Source organism: Neofelis nebulosa, chromosome 12 (assembly GCF_028018385.1).
Source record: "Neofelis nebulosa isolate mNeoNeb1 chromosome 12, mNeoNeb1.pri, whole genome shotgun sequence".
Lineage (NCBI taxonomy): Eukaryota > Metazoa > Chordata > Mammalia > Carnivora > Felidae > Neofelis > Neofelis nebulosa.
This window is the reverse complement of record NC_080793.1, coordinates 85,316,706-85,329,311: the sequence shown is the minus strand read 5'-3', so window position 1 is coordinate 85,329,311 and position 12,606 is coordinate 85,316,706. Positions and strand designations below refer to the sequence as shown.

The following is a 12,606-nucleotide window of genomic DNA, read 5'->3' as shown; positions in this document are numbered from 1 at the left end:
CCAACTGCACCTTACAAGTGGACCTGCTCTGTGACCCCCTAGCAACCTAGAAGTCACAGAAAGTTCAATCTAGAATGGAAGCTTGAAGCCCCAGGTAAACCCTGCAATCAGGACACTGGGACTCAGAGAGCTAAAAGACATCCATCCCAAGAAGCCAGGTCATGATATGAGATCTTAAACTTGATTTCCCTGGAAATTAATTCTACTTTGTCCAATCACGTGAAATTATGACTCTATAGACAGTCACATCTGTTCTGTATTCTCTGTAAAGCTATTTTTGCCTCAATCTTGAATAGCAACATTTACCCATCCTCCAAAATGCAAAACTAAGGCATTATAAGGCACTTCCCATGATCCCCACTGACCATTAAGAGCGCTTGAAAATACACCAAATCCTAGAAAAATAAAGAAAACATTTCACAGACACTAGTTTTTCACCTAGACAAAGACAACTAGGTACTTCTGCAAACACTGGGTCTTTTTAGAAGACAGTGTCAACTTTATTGCTTTTTGAAATGCTGTGTAAAGCATGGAACTTTATAGTTTGCACATAAGCAATTTCCATCTTTAGGTTTAAATATATTTATGTGGTGAGAAAAAGTACATGCATATGAATATATATAATTTTTTTAAATCATCCCCATTTACATTAGAAATTTCTTTATACAAACATGTGAACCCTTCTTCTTAAAAAAGAAAAAAAAAATTAGCCACTGGTAGGAACCCTCCAAGATGGCAGAAAATCCAGCTTTCTGTGTAAGCAGCCTTTCACTGAGAGACGTGAGTGATGGCAGATGAAGGCCTCTTCAGAATAGACTCGACAGAAAATGACAGGGGTTCATTCACAGAGAGTTTTGTTCCAACTTGCTTGGCGACGAAAAGGTCTTTCGCGTATCTATCTATTGTAAATGTGTACTTCTGGTTCTCCTTGACTAAACACTCTCTGGGCTTCTTAGGGGCGTCTTCAAAGGCCCCTTTGACAAATGGCGTTTTCAGCTCAGGGCCTGATGTGTCATTAAGAGTTTGCTGGAATAATGAATGGAATGGATTATGTTTAAGTGGCACAGGGTGCCTGGTGCTTTCTTTGCTGATCTTGGTTAAGACGTGCCCTTGAGCCGCCAGGGAGTCCGTGTCAACAATGGGAGAGAAATTCCGTTGGGGTGGGGAGAACGCAGACCTCTCAGGGACAGCCTGGTGACCGTGAAGGTCACTTCTCGAGGACTGGACCTCTGCAGCATGAGGCGACACCAGCGAGCCTTCTAGTTTGGGTGGTACCATGTCGTGCTCTGTGACAAGGCCATCCTGGACTCGCACTCCCTTCAAGTCCCAGCTGGCCCCGGGTTTCAGGGCTTGAACCGAGGTGGTGGTGTTTAGCAGGCATTGCTGATAAAGAAGAGTGTCACTAATGGGGCCACACTTGGGCCAAACTAAAAATCTTGAGGACAAGGGATACTGTCTGTAAGTCGTAGCCACGCTGACGTTGGAAGAGATGAGTTCCATATTCCCAGAGCCTGAATACTGCATGGTTAGATCAAGGCAGGTGGGCAAAAAATTGCAGAAGTCTTTGTTTGGAGGCTCCACTGGGGCGGGGCTATAGGCACTTTTGTAGGAGTTATATTCAGGTCCGTGCACCATACGGTTGGGCAGGAACAAGGCAGCAGCTTGGGAAGCTTCCAGCATCTCCCTCTCTTTATATTCTCTCTCCAGCATAATGTTCTCCAACTCTTTATCAGCAAAGGCTCGCCTTTTCCTCATCCGGTCACTTACCGGGGGAGGTAGGGGTAAGCTCCCTCCCACATAAGTCTCTGCTGGAATTGGGCGGTAGCCTAAAATAAGCAAGCATTGCACAGGAAAGAGATTAACAACTAGGGAAGAAAATTCCGGAAACCCAGAAGGTAACAGAGACACTGCAAATGGGCAGGACAAGAACAAGAACAATTTACAGTTCTAAAACACTGATGTTTTACACAGAAAACAAAAGTATAGGTTCAAGTGAAAAGAGTTCTCTTTGGGGAGCAGGAGATCCAGATTGTAACTTTTTGTTATTGTTGTTTTTGCCATTACAGGTTTGTTTGTTTACCTTTACAGGCACACTTCACTGGCTGAAAGTTTAATCTACTTCCCAGGCTCCTACATATTAAGAGACAAGTCTGCTCATCTTGCTTCAGTCAATGCTTTATTACTATCCGTGTCATCTTTTTCCATTATCAAAAAAGATATCTATACCTAAAGCTGATGGCATTGTTATTTTCTAAAGACGGTTCATTATGGACATTGTTACAGGTGGAGAATAATCCAAGGAGAACTAGAAAAAAGAGAAAGTGACAGCAGATTAGTGAGGAGAAAAACAGAAAAGACTAAGGAAACAGGGAAGCACAGAAAATTGAAAAGAGCTGTTAACTAGTCAAACAGATTCTGCAGAGAACAATTTAACCAGCCTCCCAGACTTGCAGTAAAAACAAACAAAACTAAAGGCAGGAGAGGAGATCAGCCTCTCTATTGAAAATAACTGATCTAAAACATTTCTCCCAATCATGTTGGCCAGTTACCAAAATGGTTGAGCCGACAATCATTACAGTATAAACTCATTGCACATTTCACGAGCAAGGGCAGAGATTTTAAAAACCTAAGATTAGTACGGCATAAATAGAATTCCTAGTAGCATGAAATGCTTTGAGTATTTCACTATCCCCAACCACTCAGTACTAGCAAATTTGTTTGAAGGATCCATTGTGACAAGCCCAACGCCCTCATTTGCAAATAAAATAAAATGTGAAAATTAGTGTTTCTATTTCTAAGGTAAGTTTTTGCCAGGAAGTTATTTACTTGAATTTACTATTCCATTTTGCCCTCCCACTTCTCAAGTTGTTTTGGCACCTTTTCAATTTATCCGTGCTGTCCCTATGGCTATAAATCTGTTTACCCAGTTTGCAACCAAATTCATTTTTAACACACGCAAAACCATTCTAAGATCAGAAGTATACAGCACAGGATTAACACACGAACAAACTCTACAACCTGTCTAGAACCAACCCAATTAGAAGCCACATGAGAAAAAACAGAATGCAAATATCTACTTTAAAAAAAACAAACTGCTTTTCAACCTGAATCTTATGAAGGAGGAGTGATTACAACAAATACAAACTTTCCTTTATTTAAATGGTGAAGGGTGATCAATATATTGTTTCTCAGAGCCATAAATCCCATCCCCAAAGAGACCTGCTTTTAAAAATCAGCAATATTTTAAGTAAAATTAATGTATCCCCAAGCATTAGAGAAAGTGAAAACTTGGTAGAGAGAATTCACGCCGTTCAAATTCAAATTCAACCTCCACTTCTCTTGTTTGATTCAAAACCTTTTCCAGATTCTACGATCTTGACGGTTAGAAATAAAAAACAGTAAACCGAGAAATAAGAAATAGTAAACTGATGTAGCTAATCCAGGGAGGAATACAGTACAGCGAAAAAGAGTGGTATTAGATGATGCATCAGTCGGAACTAGAGGTCTTTATTGGCGTGGGTAGCTGTTCAGCTCCTCACTTGACTTACTTCAGCTACAATTACACCCAAAGAATTTGTTCTTAATTTGTTTCCTTGCTCCGTCCATGATCTGGTGGCATGCCCTCACACTAGGGCCAATTTCAAATGCACTCCACGTTAACCCCTTACCTATTAAGCAGACTACAACTGTTATGCAGACAACAAAATTACCAGTGACAGAAACCTCAAGAGGTATGTGAGATCCATTTCCCCACACCCTGATTTCCTCCCTAAAGCAAAACTTCCTAATACAAAGTACCCTCCCCTCAGAGTGCTCCTTCACAGGTTAATAAAAATGCCATATGTGTGAATGATGAGAAGCCCTCAGAACTTGGTTTAAAAGGCTAAAGGATAATTCTGCATTGCTTTACCTTCTAAAATGCTTTTGGCCAGCAAACTGGGTGCCCTGACTTGCCTCTGATACACGGCTTTGCGCTCGAAATTATTCTGTTTCCCGGAAAGCCCCTTCTTGTCCTGTAAACACAAGAAACATAATCAACAATGCCCCACAAGAAAGAGAAGGAAGGGACATCAGCAACCCTCCCCGGTCTAAATGTATTTATTTTCTCATCCCATGTAAAAATAATTCTCAACAAATTCACATCAGCACCCCTTAATTCCAGGGCAACAAGCTACTTCAGTTGACAGGCAGTAGAGGAGATTTTCTCTGTGGCCACTTTGCTAGAGTCACTCCAAGTTCATCCCACAGCTAGAAGTTGGGGGACATCCCACAGTCAAGATCGTAGGAGCCAGGCCCTGAAGGAGAGCTGCGGGGGACAGCTGTGTCTGGGGCATGCAGAGGTAGGGCCAAAGGGGTCCGTGGCCTGCGATTGAGCAGTGAGGTGAAGCTGGTTTCTTCTGGCAGCAAGGCAGGTGGAATGGGGTACAGGGGGTTGAGAGAGAGGTATGAGGGAACCTGTCTCTCACACTCTCCCGGGTCTGGCCAAAAACAGTGGGAGCCTGGGATACATGAAGGCAAAAACAAAAACCTCAGCGGCCACCTGGGGCACGGGACAAGGGGAAACCCAACTTCGCTCCCTCTGTCACCTCCTGGTTGGTGGGATTCTGGGTCCTTCTATGCCTGAGTCCAGCCCTGAATGCCCAGGGACCCTTGAGGGATGTAGGAGCCCTTGGTGCCAAGCGCCTCACTCTGGAGGAGGCCCAGCCCAGGGACAAGGCCACCTCGGTCATCCAGAGCACTCTCTGGGGCCCTCAGAAAGCTTTCCATTAGGGTCTCTGCCTCCGATGAGGATGTGAACCCCTCCCCAGTCCCCCCTAGAGAAAACGTAAAAGCAAAAATCTTCCCAGGCCCTGAGTCTGTAAGGGGTGGGGGGGGGGGGTGGGGGGAACCCCGAAGCTTCCCTGGCTCTGAGCTCTCCCAAGTGCAGGAACACATGGACACAGGAAATCCAAAGGTCAAGAAAAGCCTCACCCTTAAAGAAAACGCTGGCTCTCCTCACAGCTGAAGCCCACCGGTGGGAGGCACCAGGGACCCCTCCACCGGCCCCTTAGCTTAGGTCGAAGCTGGCTTCAGGACCTAGGGCTTCGGGCACCTAACTTCCCACGCCACCCCTGGTCTCATCTGTAAAATAGGCAGCACTTTCTGCCTCTCCCTTTGACAGCGGAAGCTGCGCGGTTCTTTTTCGAGAACAGTACCAGTAACACAGCGACTGCAGCCACCACTGTCCTCCCCCTGCTCCCCAACACCACCAAAATAAACACGTAAAAGATAAAATATCTTTCCCCAAAACCTCCCAGACCACTCTCAAGGCCTTTCTGCCTGCTTTTAAAATTACAAAATCTTTTTGGTCAAGTTCCCCGGCGATGCCCGCGGCTGCCTCCCTGCCCCGACCCCCCCCCCCCCCCCGCCAGGCTACCGGGACCAGAGAAGCGTCTTCACCACCCGTCCCCCCCAAGAAGCGCCACGCGCCGCGGCCCTCCGCCGGGCGGGGGGAAGGGGGCTGCCCGTCCCTTCCCACGCCCGACCCCCACGGCGGCCCGGACGTCCCCGCGAGGCGCGACCCCGGGCCCGGCGGGTACGCACCTCGGTGGCCTGCTGCCTCCGGAGCGCCACCTGGGCGGCCATGACGCGCTGGCGCTCCACCACCAGCAGGCAGTTGGCGCACTGGCAGTCGCGCCAGCGGCAGAAGCGCTTGTGGCCCTTGAGGCAGGACACCACGCCGTGGTTGCGGCAGCGCGCGCACTTGGGCGTGCGGCTGAGCTTGCGCGGCTCCGCGCCGCCGCCCGCGTTCGCGCCGCGCTCCGGGGGTCCGGCCGGCGCCGGCGAGGCCTGCGGCGCGGGGGTCGGCTCCCGCGGCGCTCCCCGCTGCTGCTCCGGCCGGCCCTGCACCCCCGGGGAAGCGCCCGCCTCCAGGCCGTCGCCCTCATCCTCCGCGTCGTCGTCCTCGTCCTCGTCCTCGTCGTCCTCGCCGTCCCCGTCGGCCGACGGCGGGCTGGGCCCGGGCGGCGTAGGCGGCGGCGGCCCGCGGCCGTCCTCCTCCAGCTCCAGGCTCTCCACGTCGATCTCCCAGTCCCCGGCCGCCGGGCCCGCGGGCCGGTCGGCCATGGCGCGCGGCGCGGCGCTCGGGCTCCGGCCTACGCTCAGTCTCCCGCGCCCTGGTGGGGGGGAGGGGAGGGACACGAAAAGACCCGAAGACGCACCAACCACCGTCAGGCACCGACCCCCGGGTCTTGAGCCCAGAGCTCCCGGTCTAGGGCCTCTGGCCCTTGGAGGAGCCCTGTTCTCTTCACGTCCCTCACATCCACACCACACTGCGTTTCTTGTACCTTTAGGGCCCCCAGAAATTCCCAATTCAACAAGGTTTCTATCTTAACTCATTCTAAGTGCTCTAGGAGCACCTGATCTTTAACCACAGACCTCTCTGCCTCTTTACACCAGCTTTCGGGACAAGTCCCGGGGTAACGCACGGATCACACACACAAAAGTATTGTGTCCAACTGGGCCGACCTAGGCCACTTGTCAGGCTTCCCCATAGCCAACTACTAGGGCCATGATGAATATGAAACTATCGATGGGAGAGTTACTTTCCTTTGGATCACAAGGGGCCCCTTCAGACCCAGCGAAGTACCATTCTATGCCTCTCAAATGCCTCGTCCTCTTACACAACTACAGGGACCCTCTTTTGCGCTTGGAGAGGTCCTTTTACGCCCCCCACCCCCAGCAAATAGTCAACTCAAACCCAAAAAATGTTCTTCTGTCAGAGACCCATAAGGACACCGCGCATGGAGCTGCAGATGCCCTTCCAACATCAATAATGCTTGAGCCTCGCACGGCTGAGCTGCGCGGTCTCCATATACATCGGGCATGGTTTGCACTTTAAGGCAAGACATCCAGATAAAATAGAAAAGATAAGGAACGGCGATTTTGCCCTCCCTGACACCCGGAGCGACATCACAGCACTCACCAAGACTCTGAGGCCCGAGCTAGCAGCCGAGGCAAAAGATATCCAGCTTTAGGACCTGGCTCTTGGGCTGCTGGCTGTGCTTGCAAATACAAATCAGGGTCGCCACACCCTGCCACGAAATCGGGGGCTGACAGCTGGAGGCTCAGAGCCCAGTGGACGGGGAGTACGGGGGATGGGTGGAGAAGATGAATCAAGTCCTCAGCAGCCTCGCCCCGCACATCCCGGACTCCGCAAAGTTCTAATCGGTCCTTGGCAGCCCCGAGCGCTTCACCTCGCAGGAGCTGCTTTCTGCTTCCTGTGACCCAATCTGGGCGGGAAGGTTTGGCGGCCCTGGCCTCAGATTTCGGGCTCTCCCGGCGGGCGTACGCAGCTGCGTGCGGCGCAGCGCCCCTGGCTGCAATAGTTAGTCTCTGCTCCCTTTCCTAGTATTATCGGCTCGGGGCCCCGAGCACCGCGCCCTCTAATTGGACGGTTGTCAGGCGGTGTGCACGCTGATTGGCCGAGGCGCGCCGGCCTGGCGCTCCCCGCCTCCTGGCGGCCGTCGCGCCCCTCCCTTCGGCGCTCCTCCAGAATCCACCCGCGCAACGTTCGGTGCAGCCGGGTTGTCTGTCCCAGCGCTAAACCCGAAGTGTGACGGTGGTCTGCTGGGGTGAAGTCGCCGTTTATCTCACGGACAATAGGAAACACACTCTTGCGAATCGCATTGTTTACAAAAGAAGGTAATGCTCAAGGCAGCGGTCGGAAAGACTGGTGTTGGTCTCTACGTTATCAGCAAGTCCAGTATGTCTGCGACTCAGTAATTAACCCAAAGTTGGGCTTGGAAATGAGGCCTCTCTAATCGGGCACACAGCTGCATCCTACTTTCTCCTGCAAGACTAAATCAGTGGTCACCTTGCACCACCACAGCGCCAGACTGGCGGACAAATGATCTGTAGATATTTTTATGGCTAGCGCCGCTCATCCTTAAAGTGCGAAGTAGTTCTTCGTAACTTTCATCTTACCGGTGAGGCCGGTGGGTCGCCAAGTCACCGATGTCACCTACATTTTTCTCCGATGTCATTTTTCTCCGATGGGGGGGGGAGAGGGCGGAAATACGTGCCATTTAGAGATTTAAGTGCAACATATCCACTCTAAGCATGTTTTAAAATGAAGCTATTTTTTAAGATGACTTTTTTTAGTGTGCATGAATGTAGTTATAAAGAAATACTTTGTCTCTCTCAAAAATCCCTTACACAAATGTTTAATAAATTGAACTTCCAACATGTCTGAAGAACTAGTCCCTTAATCCAACGCTACATTTTATTTATTGAAGTGAATTTAAAATCACTTAGACGGCGTTTTGTCTAGTCACCCCTTTAAATAATCAATGCCTCTCGGGATCGGTTTGAGAGACAAATTGGGAGACTGAGTGCTGCTGCACGGAGCACATAGTAGGCCTGCGATAAATATGCGTTAAAGGAAAGAAATCGCTGAACTGATTCTAACGTTTCCTTTCTCGGAGCCTGGGGAAAGAAGTTAATTAACCAAGTTCTGAGAGGTGGAAAGGAGGCAGTTTAGGAATTACTATGGAAGTAAGGCGAGACCCGGCGGCGGGACCCGCAGGTAGGTATTCGAATCCAAGCCTTTGGCGGAGTTGGAAAGCGCTTTTCTGATAACGGGACACTGGCATTTCCCTTTGTGTGGATGCTTCTCCCCAAAGCCTCTTGCAGTGTCCAGTAAAGGAAGCAGAGAAACAGTTCTGCTTATTCCAGGAGACTGCTCAGTCCCTCTGGGCGTCTCAGAGGGTAACTTGGGAGCCTTGCGCGCTCAGACTTGGGACAAAGAGTCACGCAGACCCTTCGTGCCTCTCTCTTGGCACCACCTCACGACACCAGTTTTATCACCTTTTGCGTAGTTTTTTATACTCTTTGAAATGCATTTGTTCATCTACGTTAGAGCATTTGAAATTTTGACCACAGCAGAAATGCGTTATTTGCACCACTACAGCGCCAGACATTTTTCCAATGATGAAACTGTGAGGTTCAAAGAGGAGCCCTGGGTCATGTAGTAGTCTCCCAGAGAGCAAAGGAACTGGTCGGCCTCTGCCCTAAAGTCTGAGAAACTTCGAGAAGCCCTCCGCTCCTAACCAGAGAAACTCACAATGGGTCCGCGTTTTTTATTCCCCCCCCCCCTGTCTGATTTTAGTAACTGGCGTCTGAGCAACCCTCATGTAAGAGGACACAGCATGTTTTTATCAACTATTGTGTTTTTTTTTTTTCTGCGTCTACTCCTGCTAGCTACATTTCTGCTTTTGCAAACACGCATATCAGTGCTTCTCCCCTGGACGTGAAAGTGAACTACAAACCTCTCCCAGAGCTGGCCTTGTGTGCTGGCGGATGGCACCCTGGGCTTTTATTTTGTTTATTGCTTTTGGGGGTGGGGGGAGGATCATTAGCCTTTCACTAGTTATTTTGATTATTAAGAAACAAAATCAAGAAAGGTTTGCTAATTTGGGAGGGTAATAGATTGAGGGGAAGGGGTACCAGGAAGAAACAGGAGAGCAAAGGGGCGTTGAATGGCAGTTTCCTAAACAGAAAATCACCCAAACAGCCCCTGAACTAGTTGGAGTTGTCAAAGCTGCTATACAAGGAGGAAACAAGAGGGATTTGTGTACAGTAAACCAAACGGGTGAAACTAGGACGGGAGATGGGGGCTGGGGGTGGGGGGAGGTACAGGGACCCGAGGACTGTGGCGCTGGCTCCTGGCTCCTGAGAACGTGGGTCAGCTGGACCGGCCTTCCCGGGTGCAGTGTCCTGCCCAATGTGGGGAGGCAGGCTCTCCCGCTTGCTGGAGGGATTAAGAGAACAGTCCCCACTGCTTCCTCTATACTTCCCTGCCTTTCTCCAGGAGTCCCCTTCCACGCTCACCCCCACCTGTCCCACCACCTTCCCTGCACCCCATCTGCCACTCAGAGGCATGCAGCTGTAATGGTGATCCAGTTGAATTACACTTCAAACCCCTGGCCCTGAAGGCCCCCCAGAGAATCACAATTCCTACAATTGCTTCGAAGTGAGGTATGTGGGCAGAGAGTGGGGGAAAGAGATGTGTTTTGTTTTGTTTTGTTTTGCTTTTTATCATGGGATGAGCTTCAGTAAGTCTGAGCAACTCCGATATTACATGCGAAATTATCTTCATTTTTTCCGGGAAAATTAAAAAGGAATCTAAGGTTGCACAAACTGGTTAGTAAATTAAACGTGCTGAAGCAAAAGGAATCAGAGAGCCTGAGTTCTAGGCTGGTTGTGCCACGGATCGCGTGATCTTGGTCAATTATTTTTCTGCGCTTCAGCTGTCTCATCTGCAAAACGGGAAGACTGGCCTTCCTCGCATAGTCCTTGTGAAGACTCGGTGTCCAGGAGAAGAGTCTTGACCTGGTAGGAGCAGCTTCATGAACTTCCGGACGCGCCTTCGCATGCAGCTCGGGGAGGGTCCTGCCTCACAAGCTTGACTGAGGGCCCAGGGGATCCGGCTCCTTTCTCCACGTTCCTCTCCAAAAAGGGGTCGGCTGTGGCTTGAGGACCTGTGAGGTGAGGAAACAGAAGTCCTCTGGCTGGTAAACCGGCACCAAATTACCAAATTCAATTCGGAGTCCTTCTTGGAAACGACCACGCAGTGGGGCCGCCCCATCGACTCTGCGCGTCCGGCTTGGTGGGGGTAGGCCAGCGGGATCTTCTCTCTTAGCGGCTCAGCGTTTCTCCCTCTGCTTCCCTTCCCTTTCCCCCAAATCTCTCTCACCCACACCCCTCCCGGTTCCCGCACAGCTCGGATCTACCGGTGTAAAGATCTCTTTTCGCAAGTCAAGCAAGGGAACTTGAACAACAAAGCGGAAGGGGGAGGGGCGGCCTTTTTCTTTTTCTTGAGAAGGGTGGCTTTCTTTTTTACTTCAAACACCCCTCGAAAAAGAAGAGAGAAAGAAAAAGGGGGAAGCGCGTTTCGGATCAGCTCCCGGGGCCGGTGCTTCCCTCGAGGCGCACCCCGCGGGCCAGCCCCCAGCCCCGCCGCAGGCGGCGAGTGCCTGCTGCCCCGTGGCTCGAGGGCGCTTGGCTTCCCCGGCCCGGCCACCTCTCGCCCCATGCCTTGAGGCCCCCACACCCCCGCCCCAGGCCGCCGGAGTGTAGCGGGCCGTGGACCGTTTTCTGGGAGGCCAAGCGCCCGCGTTCCGTTCCGGAAGTGGAAGACGGGGCGTAAAATGCCTGGCGTGCCGCTCCCCGGCTGGGTGGTAGCGAGGAACATCCTCCACCTCCCTCTGCGCCTCACCCTCCCCAACTGCGAAGTGGGGAGCGGACCTCAAAGCACAAGACACTGGAGATCCATCCCCTGGCTCGGTGACCCGGCCCCACTGAACCTGGAGTACCTGGAAGTTGTTACTTGTATTAGTTTGTGGTTGTTATTTTTAACTCCGAGAGCTAGCCTGCAGAACGCCCCGAGGCCGGGGAAAATTCAAAGCCCGATCTCCTTCCTCCCCATCTCGACCGACTTTCCAGCTTCCCAGGCTTGGAGACAGGGGCCTGGGGCCGGTAAGAACCCCGCAGCCACCACCACCACCAGCCTGAGTCACCCGCTAGATCAACCAGCCTCGAGTGCCTGGGGTGGTGAATAACTTCTGGAAACTCCTGGGTCTCACAAAAGTGCTTCGCTGCGGCGGGTGTATGGCTCTGGTTTCTCTACAGATGAACTCGAATCCACCTCCTCTCGCGGGAAGCTACTTTTAACATTGTATCCTCTCACAACTTTGACCGGCTGTGCACGCGGCGAAATAAATAATCCCAGATGGGATTGCAGAGATATGATTTCCCAATTTGCTTTGCGTAATCAAATATACGACCTGTCACAAGCAATGGGGATGGGGGGGGGGGGCAGCTTTCTGAAGATAACTGTCCTCCCTTTCCTTGCTCTGCGTGTCCAAAAAAAAGGGGGGGGGGGTGCCTAACACAAAGACAATGCGATCTGGGTTCTCATCCCTCCTCCGTATGAAGCAGGGTTTAAATCACAGGCATTTGAAACCGCGAGGGAACGTGATTAGCCCCGGCCCCTGGTTTTATAAATGGGAAGGAAAACTGAGGCTCAGAGAAGCTCATGGGATTTGCTAGGGAGACACACAGCTACACAGCGCCTTCACAGGACCAAAGGGACCACCGGTAACTTCTTTTCCGGCTTGATGCCTTCATACAATTAAAAAAAAAAAAAAAAAAAGTGCCCTTTGCAGCGGGATATGGAGTCTGATGCCCTAACTGTGAAGCAATCGTGCTGCCTGGATCTGCCAGCCTGTTTGCCCCAGACAGTGTTCATCTTCTACGCTGGGAATGTGGCTCAATTCACTGGAGGGTCATGTCGCAGCTAGGAGATGAGGCAAACACAGACCTTGACTTCTCAGTACCCGTTCCAAATGGTGGTCAGGGGAGGTACAGACTCAAGAGTGATAGTGGAGTCTGGGTTCCACCCCAGGGGCAGTGTCCTTGCTATGGCTGCCTTCCATCAGAGGACAAGCAGCTTGTTGCCACATCAGGAGGCCGTGTGTGTGTGTGTGTGTGTGTGTGTGTGTGCGCGCGCGCGCGCGCTCGCGCGCGCACTCCCTCTCCTCCTGCAGCCCCTAGGGGGCCTCATGA

The 12,606-nt window shown here is 51.2% G+C and overlaps 1 protein-coding gene across 4 annotated transcripts; it reads right to left on the bottom strand.

The window, feature by feature from the left end:
- Positions 1-476: 476 nt before the first annotated feature.
- Positions 477-7,379, bottom strand: DMRT2 (doublesex and mab-3 related transcription factor 2). 4 transcript variants are annotated; one of them, XM_058695782.1, is made up of 5 exons: positions 6,965-7,379; positions 5,584-6,155; positions 3,911-4,013; positions 2,227-2,305; positions 1,641-1,826 (listed from the first exon to the last, which is right to left on the bottom strand). In XM_058695782.1, the coding sequence occupies exons 2-5, from the start codon at positions 6,103-6,105 to the stop codon at positions 1,760-1,762; spliced, it is 771 nt and encodes a 256-aa protein (XP_058551765.1). In that variant the 5' UTR covers positions 6,106-6,155; positions 6,965-7,379; the 3' UTR covers positions 1,641-1,759. The 4 variants fall into 4 exon arrangements, with proteins under 4 accessions (XP_058551762.1, XP_058551764.1, XP_058551763.1 ...); XM_058695779.1 differs by lacking the exon at positions 2,227-2,305 and having other exon boundaries at positions 477-1,826; positions 6,965-7,375; XM_058695781.1 differs by lacking the exon at positions 5,584-6,155 and having other exon boundaries at positions 477-1,826; positions 6,965-7,373.
- Positions 7,380-12,606: the final 5,227 nt, after the last annotated feature.

Excerpts from the sequence above, each read along its gene's own strand:
- DMRT2 (XM_058695779.1), bottom strand. The coding sequence starts at position 6,105 with ATGGCCGACCGGCCCGCGGGCCCGGCGGCCGGGGACTGGGAGATCGAC. Across the intron at positions 4,014-5,583 it reads GGAGGCAGCAGGCCACCGAG|GACAAGAAGGGGCTTTCCGG; the intron begins GTGCGTACCCGC and ends TTGTGTTTACAG. Across the intron at positions 1,827-3,910 it reads GGCCAAAAGCATTTTAGAAG|GCTACCGCCCAATTCCAGCA; the intron begins GTAAAGCAATGC and ends TGCTTATTTTAG.